Consider the following 22,981-nt stretch of genomic DNA (forward strand, 5'->3'; position numbering starts at 1 on the left):
AGTCACGATGCTGAGTCCCCGGCTTCAAAGGGTTCTCTCACATTAATGAGTCAACGTGATAAAATATACAGTACTTGGCAACTTGTGTTCTTCATGCATTAATGAAGAAACCTGCACTCTGCTCTTGTTAGTATAACTGCTCTTCATTAAGCTTTACGTATTGGCCTCAATGCCTTAGTTAGAGCTCTGTGGGCTGAGTGGAGAGCTTCATTAAAACTATCTCTACCAATGTTGAAACATGTTGGGATTGATGTTGTTTAGCAGTGGAGATTGATGATGAATGATGGAGATGTTGTTGTTGTTATTGTTGATGGTTGTTTAGCAGTGGAGATTGATGATGGATGATGGAGATGTTGTTGTTGTTATTGTTAATGATGTTGTTTAGCAGTGGAGATTGATGATGGATGATGGAGATGTTGTTGTTGTTATTGTTGATGATGTTGTTTAGCAGTGGAGATTGATGATGGAGATGTTGTTGTTGTTATTGTTGATGATGTTGTTTAGCAGTAGAGATTGATGATGGATGATGGAGATGTTGTTATTGTTGATGATGTTGTTGTTGAATATGTTGTTATTGTTGAAGATGTTATTGTTGATGATGTTGTTGAATATGTTGTTATTGTTGATGTTGCTGTTATTGTTGATGATGTTATTGATGATGTTGTTGTTATTGTTGATGTTGTTGTTGAATATTTTTTTTTTGTGTGTTACAGTAGAAGCACTCCACCTTGGCACTCTGATGGCAGCCCACGGCTACTTCTTCCCCATCTCAGACCATGTGCTCACACTGAAGGACGATGGAACCTTCTACAGGTTTCAGGTACAAAGATAAGATCAACGGCTACAGGTCTCAGTTACTAAGATAAGACCAACGTCTACAGGTTTCAGTTACTAAGATAAGATCAACGTCTACAGGTTTCAGTTACTAAGATAAGACCAACGTCTACAGGTTTCAGTTACTAAGATAAGATCAACGTCTACAGGTTTCAGTTACTAAGATAAGACCAACATCTACAGGTTTCAGGTACAAAGATAAGATCAACGTCTACAGGTTTCAGTTACTAAGATAAGATCAACGTCTACAGGTTTCAGTTACTAAGATAAGACCAACGTCTACAGGTTTCAGTTACTAAGATAAGACCAACGTCTACAGGTTTCAGTTACTAAGATAAGATCAATGTCTACAGGTTTCAGTTACTAAGATAAGATCAACGTCTACAGGTTTCAGTTACTAAGATAAGATCAACGTCTACAGGTTTCAGTTACCAAGATAAGACCAACATCTACAGGTTTCAGTTACTAAGATAAGACCAACGTCTACAGGTTTCAGTTACTAAGATAAGACCAACGTCTACAGGTTTCAGTTACTAAGATAAGATCAACATCTACAGGTTTCAGTTACTAAGATAAGACCAACGTCTACAGGTTTCAGTTACTAAGATAAGACCAACATCTACAGGTTTCAGGTACAAAGATAAGATCAACGTCTACAGGTTTCAGTTACTAAGATAAGATCAACGTCTACAGGTTTCAGTTACTAAGATAAGACCAACGTCTACAGGTTTCAGTTACTAAGATAAGACCAACGTCTACAGGTTTCAGTTACTAAGATAAGATCAACGTCTACAGGTTTCAGTTACCAAGATAAGACCAACGTCTACAGGTTTCAGTTACTAAGATAAGACCAACGTCTACAGGTTTCAGTTACTAAGATAAGATCAACGTCTACAGGTTTCAGTTACTAAGATAAGATCAACGTCTACAGGTTTCAGTTACTAAGATAAGACCAACGTCTACAGGTTTCAGTTACTAAGATAAGACCAACGTCTACAGGTTTCAGTTACTAAGATAAGATCAACGTCTACAGGTTTCAGTTACTAAGATAAGATCAACGTCTACAGGTTTCAGTTACTAAGATAAGATCAACGTCTACAGGTTTCAGTTACTAAGATAAGATCAACGTCTACAGGTTTCAGTTACCAAGATAAGACCAACATCTACAGGTTTCAGTTACTAAGATAAGACCAACGTCTACAGGTTTCAGTTACTAAGATAAGACCAACGTCTACAGGTTTCAGTTACTAAGATAAGATCAACATCTACAGGTTTCAGTTACTAAGATAAGACCAACGTCTACAGGTTTCAGTTACTAAGATAAGACCAACTTCTACAGGTTTCAGGTACAAAGATAAGATCAACGTCTACAGGTTTCAGTTACTAAGATAAGACCAACGTCTACAGGTTTCAGTTACTAAGATAAGACCAACGTCTACAGGTTTCAGTTACTAAGATAAGATCAACGTCTACAGGTTTCAGTTACTAAGATAAGACCAACGTCTACAGGTTTCAGTTACTAAGATAAGACCAACGTCTACAGGTTTCAGTTACTAAGATAAGACCAACGTCTACAGGTTTCAGTTACTAAGATAAGATCAACGTCTACAGGTTTCAGTTACTAAGATAAGATCAACGTCTACAGGTTTCAGTTACTAAGATAAGATCAACATCTACAGGTTTCAGTTACTAAGATAAGATCAACGTCTACAGGTTTCAGTTACCAAGATAAGACCAACATCTACAGGTTTCAGTTACTAAGATAAGACCAACGTCTACAGGTTTCAGTTACTAAGATAAGACCAACGTCTACAGGTTTCAGTTACTAAGATAAGATCAACGTCTACAGGTTTCAGTTACTAAGATAAGATCAACGTCTACAGGTTTCAGTTACTAAGATAAGATCAACTTCTACTGTAGTAATTGAACCAGTCAAACACTCATCTACTAACAGAACACTTTCCCAGTAGGATGTAGAGACAGAAGAAACATCCAGTACTGTACAAAACACATATCCCTTCAGTTTATCTAATATTATCTTCATACCTGAAACCACAGTATTCTATTAATACAGCCAACTAATGCTTTGATAGAGTAACACAGCCGGTATAAACTATAGGTGCTGTTTACAGATCAGGTATAAACTATAGGTGCTGTTTACAGATCAGGTATAAACTATAGCTAATGTTTACAGATCAGGTATAAACTATAGGTGCTGTTTACAGATCAGGTATAAACTATAGGTGCTGTTTACAGATCAGGTATAAACTATAGGTGCTGTTTACAGATCAGGTATAAACTATAGGTGCTGTTTACAGATCAGGTATAAACTATAGCTAATGTTTACAGATCAGGTATAAACGATAGGTGCTGTTTACAGATCAGGTATAAACTATAGGTGCTGTTTACAGATCAGGTATAAACTATAGGTGCTGTTTACAGATCAGGTATAAACTATAGGTGCTGTTTACAGATCAGGTATAAACTATAGGTGCTGTTTACAGATCAGGTATAAATTATAGGTGCTGTTTACAGATCAGGTATAAACTATAGGTGCTGTTTACAGATCAGGTATAAACTATAGGTGCTGTTTACAGATCAGGTATAAACTATAGGTGCTGTTTACAGATCAGGTATAAACTATAGGTGCTGTTTACAGATCAGGTATAAACTATAGGTGCTGTTTACAGATCAGGTATAAACTATAGGTGCTGTTTACAGATCAGGTATAAATTATAGGTGCTGTTTACAGATCAGGTATAAACTATAGGTGCTGTTTACAGATCAGGTATAAACTATAGGTGCTGTTTACAGATCAGGTATAAACTATAGGTGCTGTTTACAGATCAGGTATAAACTATAGGTGCTGTTTACAGATCAGGTATAAACTATAGGTGCTGTTTACAGATCAGGTATAAATTATAGGTGCTGTTTACAGATCAGGTATAAACTATAGGTGCTGTTTACAGATCAGGTATAAACTATAGGTGCTGTTTACAGATCAGGTATAAACTATAGGTGCTGTTTACAGATCAGGTATAAACTATAGGTGCTGTTTACAGATCAGGTATAAACTATAGGTGCTGTTTACAGATCAGGTATAAACTATAGGTGCTGTTTACAGATCAGGTATAAACTATAGGGAAAGTTTACAGAACAATATTGAAAACATAAAAATATCCTTAATTCATGGGTGATCTTAGAAATAACAGAAATGATCTGAAACAAGTGATCTGGTTAAATATCCTGAATGTTCCACTATGGAAACAACAGCTAGTATTCTAGCCACGTGGTTGACTCCAGTGTCTGACTGATTCTCTCTCTCTGTTAAACACTGTTCTGTTCTACTCTGATTGACGAGCTCGTCACAGACCCTTCAGACAGCTGCAGTAGACAGCCAAACAAACGGCAGCTGTCAATGAGCTCTGTAGTTACAGTATAATATCACCTGTAGGGTGTCAGTCAGCGAGTACTGTCACTCTCTCCGAATTCCTCTTCTGGTTTTACTTTATTCTGACTATTTTCTACATTGTAAAATAAGTGATGACATCAGAACTATGAAATAAAATGTATGGAATCATGGTGTAACCAAAAGAGTTAAAGAAATCAAAATATATTTTATATTTGAGATTCTTCCAAATAGCCACCCTTTGCCTTGATGACAGCTTTGCACTCTCTTTGCATTCTCTCAACCAGCTTCACCTGGAATGCTTTTCCAACAGTCTTGAAGGAGTTCCCACATATGGGTCTATAGAGAGTCTTTGAGAATCATATTGGTCCATAGAGAGTCTGTTGGAATCATATGAGTCCATAGAGAGTCTGTTGGAATCATATGGGTCCATAGAGGGTCTATTAGAATCATATGGGTCTATAGAGAGTCTGTTGGAATCATATGGGTCCATAGAGGGTCTATTAGAATCATATGGGTCCATAGAGGGTCTATTAGAATCATATGGGTCTATAGAGAGTCTGTTGGAATCATATGGGTCCATAGAGAGTCTATTAGCATCATATGGGTCCATAGAGGGTCTATTAGAATCATTTCACCATGCTCTCTCTCTCGCTCACACTTTATTCCTCTCAATTCAATTCATTGGCTTGGGAAACATGTAAGTGAAATAAACAATAAAAATGAACAGTAAACATTACACTCACAGAAGTTCCAAAATAATAAAGACATGTCAAATGACATATTATGTTTATATACAGTTTTGTAATAATGTGCAAATGGTTAAATTACATAAACGGGAAAATAAATCAACTTAAATATGGGTTGTATTCACAATGGTGTTTGTTCTTCACTGATTTCCCTTTTCCCTTTTCCCTTTTCCCTCCCTCCCTCCCTCCCTCCCTCCCTCCCTCCCTCCCTCCCTCACTCTCTCTCTCCCTCACTCTCTCTCTCCCTCCCTCCCTCCCTCCCTCCCTCCCTCCCTCACTCTCTCCCTCTCTCCCACTCCCAGACTCCCTACTTCTGGCCATCTAACTGTTGGGAACCTGAGAACACAGACTATGGTGAGTACAGCAGACAATACAGCAGACTATGACCTAAATCACCTAATTGTCACACACACACACACACACACACACATTAAACCACTGTCCAGGCCGGTAAATCCAGGCTGTTCTGTTCTATTCTGTTCTGCTCTGTTCTATTCTTCTGTGTTCTGCTCTGTTCTGCTCTGTTCTTCTCTGTTATTCTCTGTTCTTCTCTGTTCTGCTCTGTTCTGCTCTGCTCTGTTCTTCTGTGCTCTGCTCTCTGTTCTGCGGTAAATCGGCCCAGGGCTCCAGTCAGCTGCAGCTGAACAATATTCAGTTTACTGGTATACAGTTTACATGACACTGTCTGGTATACAACCAGCACACCAATAAACCATTACCCTGTCTGGAACACAACCAGGACACCAATAAACCATTACCCTGTCTGGTACACAACCAGGACACCAATAAACCATTACCCTGTCTGTCTGTTTCCTATCTGGTATACAACCAGGACACCAATAAACCATTACCCTGTCTGTCTGTTTCCTGTCTGGAACACAACCAGGAAACCAATAAACCATTACCCTGTCTGGTACACAACCAGGAAACCAATAAACCATTACCCTATCTGTCTATTTCCTGTCTGGTATACAACCAGGAAACCAATAAACCATTACCCTATCTGTCTGTTTCCTATCTGGTATACAACCAGGAAACCAATAAACCATTACCCTATCTGTCTATTTCCTGTCTGGTACACAACCAGGAAACCAATAAACCATTACCCTATCTGTCTATTTCCTGTCTGGTACACAACCAGGAAACCAATAAACCATTACCCTATCTGTCTGTTTCCTACAGTGCCTTGCGAAAGTATTCGGCCCCCTTGAACTTTGCGACCTTTTGCCACATTTCAGGCTCCAAACATAAAGATATAAAACTGTATTTTTTGTGAAGAATCAACAACAAGTGGGACACAATCATGAAGTGGAACAACATTTATTGGATATTTCAAACTTTTTTAACAAATCAAAAACTGAAAAATTGGGCGTGCAAAATTATTCAGCCCCCTTAAGTTAATACTTTGTAGCGCCACCTTTTGCTGCGATTACAGCTGTAAGTCGCTTGGGGTATGTCTCTATCAGTTTTGCACATCGAGAGACTGAAATTTTTTCCCATTCCTCCTTGCAAAACAGCTCGAGCTCAGTGAGGTTGGATGGAGAGCATTTGTGAACAGCAGTTTTCAGTTCTTTCCACAGATTCTCGATTGGAGTCAGGTCTGGACTTTGACTTGGCCATTCTAACACCTGGATATGTTTATTATTGAACCATTCCATTGTAGATTTTGCTTTATGTTTTGGATCATTGTCTTGTTGGAAGACAAATCTCCGTCCCAGTCTCAGGTCTTTTGCAGACTCCATCAGGTTTTCTTCCAGAATGGTCCTGTATTTGGCTACATCCATCTTCCCATCAATTTTAACCATCTTCCCTGTCCCTGCTGAAGAAAAGCAGGCCCAAACCATGATGCTGCCACCACCATGTTTGACAGTGGGGATGGTGTGTTCAGCTGTGTTGCTTTTACGCCAAACATAACGTTTTGCATTGTTGCCAAAAAGTTCAATTTTGGTTTCATCTGACCAGAGCACCTTTTTCCACATGTTTGGTGTGTCTCCCAGGTGGCTTGTGGCAAACTTTAAACGACACTTTTTATGGATATCTTTAAGAAATGGCTTTCTTCTTGCCACTCTTCCATAAAGGCCAGATTTGTGCAATATACGACTGATTGTTGTCCTATGGACAGAGTCTCCCACCTCAGCTGTAGATCTCTGCAGTTCATCCAGAGTGATCATGGGCCTCTTGGCTGCATCTCTGATCAGTCTTCTCCTTGTATGAGCTGAAAGTTTAGAGGGACGGCCAGGTCTTGGTAGATTTGCAGTGGTCTGATACTCCTTCCATTTCAATATTATCGCTTGCACAGTGCTCCTTGGGATGTTTAAAGCTTGGGAAATATTTTTGTATCCAAATCCGGCTTTAAACTTCTTCACAACAGTATCTCGGACCTGCCTGGTGTGTTCCTTGTTCTTCATGATGCTCTCTGCGCTTTTAACGGACCTCTGAGACTATCACAGTGCAGGTGCATTGATACGGAGACTTGATTACACACAGGTGGATTGTATTTATCATCATTAGTCATTTAGGTCAACATTGGATCATTCAGAGATCCTCACTGAACTTCTGGAGAGAGTTTGCTGCACTGAAAGTAAAGGGGCTGAATAATTTTGCACGCCCAATTTTTCAGTTTTTGATTTGTTAAAAAAGTTTGAAATATCCACTAAATGTCGTTCCACTTCATGATTGTGTCCCACTTGTTGTTGATTCTTCACAAAAAATACAGTTTTATATCTTTATGTTTGAAGCCTGAAATGTGGCAAAAGGTCGCAAAGTTCAAGGGGGCCGAATACTTTCGCAAGGCACTGTATCTGGTATACAACCAGGAAACCAATAAACCATTATCCTATCGTTCTGTTTCCTATCTGGTATACAACCAGGAAACCAATAAACCATTACCCTGTCTGTCTGTTTCCTATCTGGTATACAACCAGGAAACCAATAAACCATTACCCTGTCTGTCTGTTTCCTGTCTGGTATACAACCAGGAAACCAATAAACCATTACCCTGTCTGTCTGTTTCCTGTCTGGTATACAACCAGGAAACCGATAAACCATTACCCTATCGTTCTGTTTCCTATCTGGTATACAACCAGGAAACCAATAAATCAAAATCCTGTCTGTCTGTTTCCATCTGGTATACAACCAGGAAACCAAAACCCTGCCTGTCTGTTTCCTGTCTTTTATAACACCAATAAACCAATACCCTGTCTGTCTGTTTCCTATCTGGTATACAACCAGGAAACCATTACCCTGTCTGGAACACAACCAGGAAACCAATAAACCATTACCCTATCTGTCTGTTTCCTATCTGGTATACAACCAGGAAACCAATAAACCATTACCCTGTCTGTCTGTTTCCTATCTGGTATACAACCAGGAAACCAATAAACCATTACCCTATCTGTCTGTTTCCTATCTGGTATACAACCAGGAAACCAATAAACCGTTACCCTGTCTGTCTATTTCCTGTCTGGAACACAACCAGGAAACCAATAAACCATTACCCTATCTGTCTGTTTCCTATCTGGTATACAACCAGGAAACCAATAAACCATTACCCTGTCTGTCTGTTTCCTATCTGGTATACAACCAGGAAACCAATAAACCATTACCCTGTCTGTCTGTTTCCTATCTGGTATACAACCAGGAAACCAATAAATCAAAACCCTGTCTCTGTTTCTTATCTGGTATAAAACCAGGAAACCAATAAACCAAAACCCTGTCTGTCTGTTTCCATCTGATATATAACCAGGAAACCAATAAACCATTACCCTGTCTGTCTGTTTCCTGTCTGGTATAACACCAATAAACCAATACCCTGTCTGTCTGTCTGTTTCCTATCTGGTATACAACCAGGAAACCAATAAACCATTACCCTGTCTGTCTGTTTCCTGTCTGGTATAACACCAATAAACCAATACCCTGTCTGTCTGTCTGTTTCCTATCTGGTATACAACCAGGAAACCAATAAACCATTACCCTGTCTGGAACACAACCAGGAAACCAATAAACCATTACCCTATCTGTCTGTTTCCTATCTGGTATACAACCAGGAAACCAATAAACCATTACCCTGTCTGGAACACAACCAGGAAACCAATAAACCATTACCCTATCGTTCTGTTTCCTATCTGGTATACAACCAGGAAACCAATAAACCATTACCCTGTCTGTCTGTTTCCTGTCCGGTATAACACCAATAAACCATTACCCTGTCTGTCTGTTTCCTGTCTGGTATAACACCAATAAATCAAAACCCTGTCCCTCTGTTTCCATCTGGTATACAACCAGGAAACCAATAAATCAAAACCCTGTCTGTCTGTTTCCATCTGGTATACAACCAGGAAACCAATAAATCAAAACCCTGTCTGTCTGTTTCCTATCTGGTATAACACCAATAAACCAAAACCCTGTCTGTCTGTTTCCTATCTGGTATAACACCAATAAACCATTACCCTGTCTGTCTGTTTCCTGTCTGGTATAACACCAATAAATCAAAACCCTGTCCCTCTGTTTCCATCTGGTATACAACCAGGAAACCAATAAATCAAAACCCTGTCCCTCTGTTTCCATCTGGTATACAACCAGGAAACCAATAAATCAAAACCCTGTCTGTCTGTTTCCATCTGATATATAACCAGGAAACCAATAAACCATTACCCTGTCTGTCTGTTTCCTATCTGATATATAACCAGGAAACCAATAAACCATTACCCTGTCTGTCTGTTTCCATCTGATATATAACCAGGAAACCAATAAACCATTACCCTGTCTGTCTGTTTCCTATCTGATATATAACCAGGAAACCAATAAACCAAAACCCTGTCTGTCTGTTTCCATCTGATATATAACCAGGAAACCAATAAACCATTACCCTGTCTGTCTGTTTCCTGTCTGGTATAACACCAATAAACCATTACCCTGTCTGTCTGTTTCCTATCTGGTATACAACCAGGAAACCAATAAACCGTTACCCTGTCTGTCTGTTTCCTGTCTGGTATACAACCAGGAAACCAATAAACCATTACCCCGTCGGTCTGTTTCCTGTCTGGTATACAACCAGGAAACCAATAAACCGTTACCCTGTCTGTCTGTTTCCTGTCTGGTATACAACCAGGAAACCAATAAACCATTACCCTGTCTGTCTGTTTCCTGTCTGGTATAACACCAAAAAACCAATACCCCGTCTGTCTGTTTCCTGTCTGGTACACAACCAGGAAACCAATAAACCAATACCCTGTCTGTCTGTTTCCTATCTGGTATAACACCAATAAAGCATTACCCTGTCTGTCTGTTTCCTATCTGGTATACAACCAGGAAACCAATAAACCAATTCCCTGTCTGTCTGTTTCCTATCTGGTATAACACCAATAAAGCATTACCCTGTCTGTCTGTTTCCTGTCTGGTATACAACCAGGAAACCAATAAACCAATACCCCGTCTGTCTGTTTCCTGTCTGGTACACAACCAGGAAACCAATTAACCAAAACCCTGTCTGTCAAACTAAATCTAATTTCATTTGTCACATACACGTGTTTAGCAGATGTTATTGTAGCAAAATGCTTGTGTTCCTAGCTCCAACAGTGGAGTAATATCTGACTAAATGCTTGTGTTCCTAGCTCCAACAGTGCAGTAGTATCTGACTAAATGCTTGTGTTTGTAGCTCCAACAGTGCAGCAATATCTAACAATTCACAACAATACACACAACCTAAAAGTAAAATAATGGAATTAAGTAATATATGAATATTAGGATGAGCAATGTCAGAGTGGCATTGACTAAAATACAGTAGAATAGAATACAGTATTTACATATGAGATAAGTAAAGCAAAAATATGTAAACATTATTAAAGTGTTCCATTATTAAAGTGGCCAGTGATTTCAAGTTAATGCATATGGGTCAGCAGCCTCTAATGAGCAGGATTACGTAACCGGGTGGAAGCCGCCTAGTGATGGCTATTTAACAGTCTGGTGGCCTTAAGAAAAAATGCTTCTTTCTTTGGAGGGAGTTGAAACTCTGTGTTGCCCAGCAACAGCCCCAAAACATCACTGCTCTAGAGGAGATCTGCATGGAGGAATGGGCCAAAATACCAGCAACAGAGTGTGAAAACCTTGTGAAGACTTACAGAAAACGTTTGCCAACAAAGGTATATAACAAAGTATTGAGATAAATTTTTGTTATTGACCAAATACTTATTTTCCACCATAATTTGCAAATAAATAAATAAAAAATCCTGTTTTTCTCATTTTGTCTGTCATAGTTGAAGTGTACCTATGATGAAAATTACAGGCCTCTCTCATCTTTTTAAGTGGGAGAACTTGCACAATTGGTGGCTGACTAAATACTTTTTTTCCCCACTGTATGTACGGTCACTGTGGGGACGACGTTGTCGATGCACTTATTGATGAAGCCGGTGACTGAGGTGGTATACTCCTCAATACCATTGGATGAATCCCAGAACATATTCCAGTCTGTGCTGCAAAACAGTCCTGTAGCGTAGCATCCGCGTCAACTGACCACTTCCGTATTGAGCGAGTCACTGGTACTTCCTGCGTTAGTGTTTGCTTGTAAGCAGGAAGATAGAGTTATGGTCAGATTTGCCAAATGGAGGGCGAGGGATAACTGTGTATGCACCTCTGTTTGTGGAGTAAAGGTAGTCTAGAGTTTTTTCCTTTGGTTGCATGACATGCTGGTAGAAATGAGGTAAAAAGTTTGCCTGCATTAAAATCCCCGGCCACTAGGAGCGCCGCTTCAGGGTGAGCATTTTCTTGTTTGATTATGGCCTTGTACAGCTGGTTGAGTGCGGTCTTAGCGCCAGCATCAGTTTGTGGTGGTAAAAAGATGGCTACGAATAATATAGATGAGAACTCTCTATGTATGATAGTGTGGTCTACAGCTTATCATGCGGTACTCTACCTCAGGCGAGCAATACCTCCAGACTTCCTTAATATATGACATTGCGCACCAGCTGTTATTGATAAATTGACACACACCCCAGCCCTTCATCTTACCAGACGTTGCTGCTCTGTCCTGCCGATGCAGGAAAACCCAGCCAGCTCTATATTATCCGTGTTGTCGTTCAGCCACGACGAAAAATAAGATATTAAAAACTGTAATATCTTATGAAGTGGACTGTAGGATAGCTTGGGGATAGATGGACTGTAGGATAGCTTGGGGATAGATGGACTGTAGGATAGCTTGGGGATAGATGGACTGTAGGATAGCTTGGGGATAGATGGACTGAAGGATAGCTTGGGGATAGATGAAGTGGACTGTAGGATAGCTTGGGGATAGATGAAGTGGACTGTAGGATAGCTTGGCGAACGATGAAGTGGACTGTAGGATAGCTTGGGGATAGATGAAGTGGACTGTAGGATAGCTTGGGGATAGATGAAGTGGACTGTAGGATAGCTTGGGGATAGATGAGGTGGACTGTAGGATAGCTTGGGGATAGATGGACTGTAGGATAGCTTGGGGATAGATGAAGTGGACTGTAGGATAGCTTGGGGATAGATGAGGTGGACTGTAGGATAGCTTGGGGATAGATGAAGTGAACTGTAGGATAGCTTGGCGAACGATGAAGTGGACTGTAGGATAGCTTGGGGATAGATGAAGTGGACTGTAGGATAGCTTGGGGATAGATGAAGTGGACTGTAGGATAGCTTGGGGATAGATGAGGTGGACTGTAGGATAGCTTGGGGATAGATGGACTGTAGGATAGCTTGGGGATAGATGAAGTGGACTGTAGGATAGCTTGGGGATAGATGAAGTGGACTGTAGGATAGCTTGGGGATAGATGAGGTGGACTGTAGGATAGCTTGGGGATAGATGGACTGTAGGATAGCTTGGGGATAGATGAAGTGGACTGTAGGATAGCTTGGGGATAGATGAAGTGGACTGTAGGATAGCTTGGGGATAGATGATGTGGACTGTAGGATAGCTTGGCGAACGATGAAGTGGACTGTAGGATAGCTTGGCGAACGATGAAGTGGACTGTAGGATAGCTTGGGGATAGATGAAGTGGACTGTAGGATAGCTTGGGGATAGATGAAGTGGACTGTAGGATAGCTTGGGGATAGATGAAGTGGACTGTAGGATAGCTTGGGGATAGATGAAGTGGACTGTAGGATAGCTTGGGGATAGATGAAGTGGACTGTAGGATAGCTTGGGGATAGATGAAGTGGACTGTAGGATAGCTTGGGGATAGATGAAGTGGACAATAGGATAGCTTGGGGATAGATGAAGTGGACTGTAGGATAGCTTGGGGATAGATGATGTGGATTGTAGGATAGCTTGGGGATAGATGACGTGGACTGTAGGATAGCTTGGGGATAGATGAAGTGGACTGTAGGATAGCTTGGGGATAGATGAAGTGGACTGTAGGATAGCTTGGGGATAGATGATGTGGATTGTAGGATAGCTTGGGGATAGATGACGTGGACTGTAGGATAGCTTGGGGATAGATGAAGTGGACTGTAGGATAGCTTGGGGATAGATGAAGTGGACTGTAGGATAGCTTGGGGATAGATGATGTGGATTGTAGGATAGCTTGGGGATAGATGATGTGGATTGTAGGATAGCTTGGGGATAGATGAAGTGGACTGTAGGATAGCTTGGGGATAGATCAAATCAAAATCAAATCAAATGTATTTATAAAGCCCTTCGTACATCAGCTGATATCTCAAAGTGCTGTACAGAAACCCAGCCTAAAACCCCAAACAGAAAGCAATGCAGAGGTCGGGACAGCAGGGTAGCATGTCTATAACACAATATTTCTCCTGACTGACTGTTTCTGCTGACTGTTCTCTGACTGTTCTCTGACTAACTGTTTCTGCTCTCTGACTTATTGTTTCCGACTAATTGACTGTTTCTCACTAATTGACTGTTTCTGCTGACTGTTCTCTGACTTATCTGACTAACTGTTTCTGCTCTCTGACTAATTGACTGTTTCTCACTAATTGACTGTTCTCTGACTAACTGTTTCTGCTCTCTGACTAATTGACTGTTTCTCACTAATTGACTGTTTTCTGACTGACTGTTTCTGCTGACTGTTCTCTGACGAACTGTTTTTCCCCTCTGTCTCTTTCAGCTGTTTACCTCTGCAAAAGAACAATGCAAAACAAAGCCCGCCTGGAGCTGGCTGACTACGAAGCTGTAAGGTCCCACCTCTTCCCTGCCTCCTCCTCCTCCTCCCACCTCTTCCCTCCCTCCTCCTCCTCCCTCCCTCCCACCTCTTCCCTGCCTCCTCCTCCTCCCACCTCTTCCCTCCCTCCTCCTCCTCCCTCCCTCCCACCTCTTCCCTCCCTCCTCCTCCTCCCACCTCTTCCCTCCCTCCTCCTCCTCCTCCCACCTCTTCCCTCCCTCCTCCTCCTCCTCCCACCTCTTCCCTCCCTCCTCCTCCTCTTCCCACCTCTTCCCTCCCTCCTCCTCCTCCTCCCACCTCTTCCCTCCCTCCCTCCTCCTCCCACCTCTTCCCTCCCACCTCCTCCTCCTCCCACCTCTTCCCTCCCTCCTCCTCCTCCCACCTCTTCCCTCCCACCTCCTCCTCCTCCCACCTCTTCCCTCCCTCCCTCCCACCTCTTCCCTCCCTCCTCCTCCTCCCACCTCTTCCCTCCCTCCTCCTCCTCCCACCTCTTCCCTCCCTCCTCCTCCTCCCACCTCTTCCCTCCCTCCTCCTCCTCCCACCTCTTCCCTCCCTCCTCCTCCTCCTCCCACCTCTTCCCTCCCTCCTCCTCCTCCTCCCACCTCTTCCCTCCCTCCTCCTCCTCCTCCTCCCACCTCTTCCCTCCCTCCCCTCCCCCTCCCACCTCTTCCCTCCCTCCCTCCCCCTCCCACCTCTTCCCTCCCTCCTCCTCCCCCTCCCTCCCACCTCTTCCCTCCCTCCTCCTCCTCCTCCTCCTCCCACCTCTTCCCTCCCTCCCTCCCCCTCCCACCTCTTCCCTCCCTCCTCCTCCCCCTCCTCTCCCACCTCTTCCCTCCCTCCTCCTCCCACCTCTTCCCTCCCTCCCTCCCTCCCTCCCACCTCTTCCCTCCCTCCCCCCCACCTCTTCCCTCCCCCTCCTCCTCCCTCCCTCCCACCTCTTCCCTCCCTCCTCCTCCTCCCTCCCTCCCACCTCTTCCCTCCCTCCTCCTCCTCCTCCCACCTCTTCCCTCCCTCCTCCTCCTCCCACCTCTTCCCTCCCTCCCTCCCTCCCACCTCTTCCCTCCCTCCCCCCCACCTCTTCCCTCCCCCTCCTCTCCCACCTCCACCTTCTCCCTCCACCTTCTCCCTCCACCCTCCTCCCACCTCTTCCCTCCCTCTCTTCACCTCCCCTTCCTCCTTCCTCCTACTCCCTCCTCCCTCCACCTTTTCCCTTCTCCTCCTCTATTCTACTGTATCAGTCGTTTCTATCCGAGTGTAAAGAACAATCAACCAGTCCCACCATTCGATGGAGACAAGGCTGCTTGGAAAGCAGTTAACTACTGTTTAAAAACAACTGTATTTATCCCCTCAGAGGCATGTTTTATGTAAGAGGTAGTGAAACTATAAGACACTAGGTGTGTGTATGTTCCTTTGTGTTTCAGGAGAGCTTAGCCAGACTACAGAGAGCGTTCGCCAGGAAATGGGAGTTTATATTTATGCAAGCTGAAGCACAAGCAAAGTAAGTATCTCCTCCAATCTAGCGTCTCAAATGGCACCCTATCCCCTACACAGTGCACTGCTATGGGTGCTATTTGAGGAGGAGAGGAGAGGAGAGGTGGGGAGACGAGAGGAGAAGAGAGAAGAGAAGAGGAGAGGAGAGGAGAGAGATGGGGAGGGGAGGAGAGGAGGGGAGGGGGAGGAGAGGAGAGGAGGGGGAGGAGAGGAGAGGAGTATACAGATGAAGGATCTTAATTTGAGCCCGTTTGCTACAGCAGGAAACTTATCCTGCAGCAACAGGAAATATACATTATTCTGTGGATTATAAATAATGAACATGTTTGCAAAGGTTGATACATGTTTTGTATCAAAAATCAAGTCTGAAATTTCTAAGTGAAAAATACAAACTTCAGAAGCCTTTTTAAACCGCAAATACACTACACATTTGACTTTTGTGCGACAGGGTGATCAAAAGAAGAACCTACATCTGTAACTAAATGAATGATGGGACGTCTGTGTTACAAGGTGTCCACCTCTATCCTTTAACACAGAGTTGACAAGAAGAGAGACAAAATTGAGAGGAAGATTCTGGACAGTCAAGAGAGAGCTTTCTGGGACGTACACAGACCAGTGGTAAGAATACAACCTTTCTGTTTCCCTGTCACCACAGACCATGTTTAGAGAGATACACTGTGTTGTGTTCAGAGAGTGTTACACTGTGTTGTGTTCAGAGAGTGTTACACTGTGTTGTGCTCAGAGAGTGATGCACTGTGTTGTGCTCAGAGAGTGATACACTGTGTTGTGCTCAGAGAGTGATGCACTGTGTTGTGTTCAGAGTGATACACTGTGTTGTGTTCAGAGTGATACACTGTGTTGTGTTCAGAGTGATACACTGTGTTGTGTTCAGAGTGATACACTGTGTTGTGTTCAGAGTGATACATTGTGTTGTGTTCAGAGAGAGATACTGTGTTGTGTCCAGAGTGATATAGCAGTGATAGCATATAGCAGTGATAGCTAGGCAGTAGCATATAGCAGTGATAGCTAGGCAGTAGCATATAGCAGTGATAGCTAGGCAGTACCATGTAGCAGTGATAGCTAGGCAGTAGCATATAGCAGGGATAGCTAGGCAGTAGCATATAGCAGGGATAGCTATGCAGCAGCATATAGCAGTGATAGCTAGGCAGTAGCATATAGCAGTGATAGCTAGGCAGTAGCATATAGCAGTGATAGCTAGGCAGTAGCATATAGCAGTGATAGCTAGGCAGCAGCATATAGCAGTGATAGCTAGGCAGTAGCATATAGCAGTGATAGCTAGGCAGTAGCATATAGCAGTGATAGCTAGGCAGCAGCATATAGCAGTGATAGCTAGGCAGTAGCATATAGCAGTGATAGCTAGGCAGTAGCATATAGAGGTTAATAGCACTGGGCTAATAAGCAGAGCATGGCACACAACATAACCACACTATGTACAGAGGCTAACCTAGCACACAGTAAGAACAGGGTCATCTAGCATGAGAAACAGTGGTAAGCTAGCATGCTAGTCTAGTAGGCCACAGGCTGTGGATTGTAGCACACGGTGTGTACAGTGGAGGGCTAGTAGGCCTCAGGCTATAGACCAGCATGCAACATTAGCACTATGGTTAGCGGCTAATCGGTTGACATGCTATGGCTAACATGCAAATAGGTGAACAGCAGCCATCTTAGTAGCCACAAACTATGACAACAGCCATGCCGGGCTGGCGGCCATCTTGGCTCGTAGTAATGGAGAGAGATTTACCTCATGGTCTGAACATGTAGAGTAGCCACGAACTATGACAACGGTCATCTTGGCTCATAGTAATGGAGAGAGATTTACCTCATGGTCTGAATATATAGAGTAGCAACAAACTATGACAAAAGGGACAGATAAATAAGGTTGCAGTTGGCTAGTACACGTGTATGAAGTAACAGCAATATTAACATTGATTGAGGCGTATAAACATATATTAGCTTAGCGCAGGGATCCCGCTAGCGGGATCAAAATCGACAACATCCAGTGAAGCTGGAGAGCGCCAAATTCAAATTACAAAATCGTAATTATTAAACATTCATAAAAATACAAGTGTCATACATTATTTAAAAGCTTAACTTCTTGTTAATCCAGCCGTGTTGTCAGATTTCAAAAAGGCTTTACGGCAAAAGCATACCATGCGATTATCTGAGGACGGCGCCCCACACCAAAATACTTTTGCCTGCCATATCAGTTCTGTTCTACTCACAGAAATTATTTTAACAGTTTTAGAAACGTCAGAGTGTTTTCTATCCAATGTTATCCAATGCAACTATATGCATATCCTAGCTTCTGGGCCTGAGTAACAGGCAGTTTACTTTGGGCACGTCATTCATCCGAACTTCCGAACACTGCCCCCTGGCCCTAAGAGGTATTAAATTAAATTAAATCAAATTATATTTGTCACGTGTGCCGAATACAACAGCTAATCTTAGTGAAATGCTGACTGACCAGCCTGTAACCAACAGGTGTAGACCTCACAGTGAAATGCTGACTGACCAGCCCTTAACCAACAGGTGTAGACCTCGCAGTGAAATGCTGACTGACCAGCCCTTAACCAACAGGTGTAGACCTCACAGTGAAATGCTGACTGACCAGCCCTTAACCAACAGGTGTAGACCTCGCAGTGAAATGCTGACTGACCAGCCCTTAACCAACAGGTGTAGACCTCACAGTGAAATGCTGACTGACCAGCCCTTAACCAACAGGTGGAGACCTCACAGTGAAATGCTGACTGACCAGCCCTTAACCAACAGATGTAGACTTCACAGTGAAATACATAATTACAATCCCTTAACCATCAGTGCTGTTCAAGAAATAGAGTTAAGAAAAGACTTACTAAATAAACTAAAGTGAATATTTGATTAACTCATTCTTGAACTGCATTTTTGGGTAAGGGCTGGTCAGTCAGCATTTCACTGTAAGTTCTTATGTTGTCAGTTATGCACTAACACACAGATCCAGGGTGGAGGCTTGTCCTCGTAGGAAGGGACCAGTAGTGAGTTGTGTTGATGCAGAGTCCTTGTCCTTGTAGGAAGGGACCAGTAGTGAGTTGTGTTGATGCAGAGTTCTTGTCCTTGTAGAAAGGGACTGGTAGTGAGTTGTGTTGTGGTGGTGCAGAGTTCTTGTCCTTGTAGGAAGGGACCAGTAGTGAGTTGTGTTGAGGCAGAGTCCTTGTCCTTGTAGGAAGGGACCAGTAGTGAGTTGTGTTGATGCAGAGTTCTTGTCCTTGTAGGAAGGGACCAGTAGTGAGTTGTGTTGAGGTGGTGCAGAGTTCTTGTCCTTGTAGGAAGAGACCAGTAGTGAGTTGTGTTGATGCAGAGTTCTCGTCCTTGTAGGAAGGGACCAGTAGTGAGTTGTGTTGATGCAGAGTTCTTGTCCTTGTAGGAAGGGACCAGTAGTGAGTTGTGTTGAGGTGGTGCAGAGTTCTTGTCCTTGTAGGAAGAGACCAGTAGTGAGTTGTGTTCATGCAGTGTCCTTGTCCTTGTAGGAAGGGACCAGTAGTGAGTTGTGTTGAGGTGGTGCAGAGTTATTGTCCTTGTAGGAAGGGACCAGTTGTGAGTTGTGATGAGGGTGTGCAGAGTTCTTGTCCTTGTAGGAAGGGACCAGTAGTGAGTTGTGTTGATGCAGAGTTCTTGTCCTCGTAGGAAGGGACCAGTAGTGAGTTGTGATGAGGGTGTGCAGAGTTATTGTCCTTGTAGGAAGGGACCAGTAGTGAGTTGTGTTGAGGTGGTACAGAGTTCTTCTGACCTGTTGTCTCACTGCACCCCCGTGTCCAACTAAAGAACAGGCAGGAGTAGGGGTCTGTTACCCCACCGGATAGGGCCTGGGATTGACTTAGCAGGTCAGCTGACTGAGTTTCCTGGCAACCTGGTCCCTAACACAAAGGTATAAAGTGGCCTCTGTCACTGGAAAATGGGGTTGGGCTGAGGCAGGGGATGGTAGCCTACCTCAGCAGTAACCTACTGGACAATGGAGTCGGGATAAGGCAGGGGATGGTAGCGTACCTCAGCAGTAACCACTGGACAATGGGGTCGGGCTGAGGCAGAGCATGGTAGCCTACCTCAGCAGTAGCCTACTGGACAATGGGGTCGGGCTGAGGCAGAGCATGGTAGCCTCACTCAGCAGTAACCACAGGACAATGGGGTCGGGCTGAGGCAGAGCATGGTAGCCCACCTCAGTAGTTAAAAGCTGCACATTTGTTGTCTCTCCCAGGGCCAACGAGAGGCTTAATTCAGGAGCTCGGGGTTTTAACACCTGAACGCCTGAAATACAGACCTGTTTTGTGTTAACATTCCACTCTGTGTACTCTGCGTCATACTTTATGTTTGGCATGACAAGGAGTGGAACGATAGCCCAAACAGACTGGTACCCAGGCTAGCCTGACTCGCTAGTGGTGAAAGAATTAAAACAGTGTGAAACCAGGTATTTGGTGTTCGCCGTTCCAGTTTATGTAACAGGGTGGGCCGAATCTTAACACCCGTTGACAATATATCCTCCAAAACACCGGCATCTTGGCCATTATCTCTTAAATGTTCACCAATCTGCTTGAATAGTAGACAGTGGTATTAAGGGGCCAGATAAACCTTCCCAAGCATTTAACCACCTTTGGATGTGTTTAATGTCCTTCAAATCAGACAACGCTGCAGCCAGACAGAAACTAATTTCCCCATCACATCAAGTAAGGTGTTGTGTCCCAAATGGCACCCTATGGGCCCTGGTTAAAAGGGATCTATATAGGCAATAGGGTGCCATTTGTGACCCAAAGACGAATTCTCAGTATCTCCCAACTAACTCCCTGGACTGTTGGAGATGAGGACCGTCTGACTCCCTGGACTGTTGGAGACGAGGACCGTCTGACTCCCTGGACTGTTGGAGACGAGGACCGTCTGACTCCCTGGACTGTTGGAGATGAGGACCGTCTGACTCCCTGGACTGTTGGAGATGAGGACCGTCTGACTCCCTGGACTGTTGGAGACGAGGACCGTCTGACTCCCAGGACTGTTGAAGATGAGGACCGTCTGACTCCCTGGACTGTTGGAGATGAGGACCGTCTGACTCCCTGGACTGTTGGAGATGAGGACCGTCTGACTCCCTGGACTGTTGGAGATGAGGACCGTCTGACTCCCTGAACTGTTGGAGATGAGGACCGTCTGACTCCCTGGACTATTGGAGACGAGGACCGTCTGACTCCCTGGACTGTTGGAGATGAGGACCGTCTCACTCCCTGGATTGTTGGAGATGAGGACCGTCTGACTCCCTGGACTGTTGGAGATGAGGACCGTCTGACTCCCTGAACTGTTGGAGATGAGGACCGTCTGACTCCCTGGACTGTTGGAGATGAGGACCGTCTGACTCCCTGGACTGTTGGAGACGAGGACCGTCTGACTCCCTGGTGTTCAGTCAGTAGTGTTTTTGGCCTAATGGGACGTACTGTTCTAGACGAGGACCGTCTGACTCCCTGGTGTTCAGTCAGTAGTGTTATTGGCCTAATGGGACGTACTGTTGGAGATGAGGACCGTCTGACTCCCTGGTGTTCAGTCAGTAGTGTTATTGGCCTAATGGGACGTACTGTTGGAGACGAGGACCGTCTTACTCCCTGGTGTTCAGTCAGTAGTGTTATTGGTCTAATGGGACATACTGTTGGAGATGAGGACCGTCTGACTCCCTGGTGTTCAGTCAGTAGTGTTATTGGTCTAATGGGACATACTGTTGGAGATGAGGACCGTCTGACTCCCTGGTGTTCAGTCAGTAGTGTTATTGGTCTAATGGGACATACTGTTGGAGATGAGGACCGTCTGACTCCCTGGTGTTCAGTCAGTAGTGTTATTGGCCTAATGGGACGTACTGTTGGAGATGAGGACCGTCTGACTCCCTGGTGTTCAGTCAGTAGTGTTATTGGCCTAATGGGACATTAGGAGACACACTACTGTAAGGGAATACCCCCCTGAATTGGACAAAAATGAATGGCAAGATATTGGCATTGGACAAACCATGTACACGATGTCCAATACCACCCAAAGCGGCGTTGATTCGTGCAAAGTATATGGCAAATGCCATATGGCAATTGCCAATTGTAACACTTCAAAAATCCAACAGGGGGCGAGTGCGCTCCACCTGGGTTTTTCATATTGGAAATGCAACCCAAGTCAACATCCAAAAGCAAAATTTTTAAAAAATGATTTTTTTTCCAAAAACTTTTCACCCCTTAAAAAAGTGCTTTCTGGGCCTTTTTTCGAAATTCTTTCGATTTTTTTGTCAATTACACATGTGTAAGAACTGTATGAATATACTTTTGTCCAATTTTGTTATCATATTTTGTTTTATTTTTATTACATGCGCATAAGGCTATGTTTTGTCCATTTGCAATATGATTTCATAGGAAGTCAAAAGTCAAAAATGTCAAAATTTGGTAAAAAAAACTCCACACATCCTGAAAAAAGTGCTTTCTGGACCGTTTTTCAAAATTCTTTCAATTTTTATGTCAATTACACATGTATAAGAACTTTATCAACATACTTTAGTCATACTTTATTATCATTATTTTTTTTTTTTTACTTGTGCATAAGGCATATGTTTTCTCCATTTGGAATATGATTTCATAGGAAGTCAAAAGTCAAAAGTCAAAAATGTCAAAATTTTATAAAAAACTTCACACACCCTTAAAAAAGTGCTTTCTGGACCGTTTTTCAAAATTCTTTCGATTTTAAGACAATTAATCATGTGTAAGAAGTGTATGAATACACTTTTGTAAAATGTTATTATCATAATTTATTTTTTTTACTTGTGCATAAGGAATATGATTTGTCCATTTGCAATATGATTTCATAGGAAGTCAAAAGTCAATTTTTTTGGGGCCAAAATTGACTGAACTGATGAACTCGGGACGGCCGGGCAGTAATAGTTGTTCATTTCCATCACTCGTTGTGTTGATTTCATCATGTCAATTTGGTGATGTTTTTTCACTATAGAATCATATTGCAAATGCGCGTGCAACTGGTAACCGAAAAAAAAAATTATGATTTCATTATGTCCATTTGTTTATGTTTCCTTACTTTTTCAAAGTCACTGTGCATTTGCAATATGTTTTATGTTATGTTAATATGTTTACCTTTGTCAACTTGTATTATCATAATTGTTTTTGTTTTACTTGTGCATAAGGCATATGTTTTGTCCATTTGCAATATGATGTCATAGGAAGTCAAAAGTCAAAGTCAAAAGTAACGATTTTCCTCCGTGCAACTGGTGATCTGAAATGTGCAACTGGTGATCTGAAATGTGCAACTGGTAACCCCCCCCAAAAAAATTTGATTCTATGTTTCCTTAC

At 43.1% G+C, this 22,981-nt stretch overlaps 1 protein-coding gene across 1 annotated transcript; it reads left to right on the forward strand.

Annotated features, from left to right (window-relative positions):
• The first annotated feature begins 730 nt into the window (after positions 1-730).
• LOC139398214 (regulator of G-protein signaling 7-like) lies at positions 731-16,349 on the forward strand. The gene is made up of 5 exons (XM_071144339.1): positions 731-820; positions 5,295-5,346; positions 14,076-14,140; positions 15,551-15,627; positions 16,157-16,349. The coding sequence occupies exons 1-5, from the start codon at positions 740-742 to the stop codon at positions 16,284-16,286; spliced, it is 405 nt and encodes a 134-aa protein (XP_071000440.1). The 5' UTR covers positions 731-739; the 3' UTR covers positions 16,287-16,349.
• Positions 16,350-22,981: the final 6,632 nt, after the last annotated feature.

Source organism: Oncorhynchus clarkii, unplaced genomic scaffold (genome assembly GCF_045791955.1).
Source record: "Oncorhynchus clarkii lewisi isolate Uvic-CL-2024 unplaced genomic scaffold, UVic_Ocla_1.0 unplaced_contig_3646_pilon_pilon, whole genome shotgun sequence".
Classification (NCBI taxonomy): Eukaryota; Metazoa; Chordata; class Actinopteri; order Salmoniformes; family Salmonidae; genus Oncorhynchus; species Oncorhynchus clarkii.

Coding starts and splice junctions, on each gene's coding strand:
- LOC139398214 (XM_071144339.1), top strand. CDS start 740: ATGGCAGCCCACGGCTACTTCTTCCCCATCTCAGACCATGTGCTCACA. Junction 5,347..14,075: donor ACCTGAGAACACAGACTATG/GTGAGTACAGCA, acceptor TGTCTCTTTCAG/CTGTTTACCTCTGCAAAAGA. Junction 14,141..15,550: donor AGCTGGCTGACTACGAAGCT/GTAAGGTCCCAC, acceptor TTTGTGTTTCAG/GAGAGCTTAGCCAGACTACA.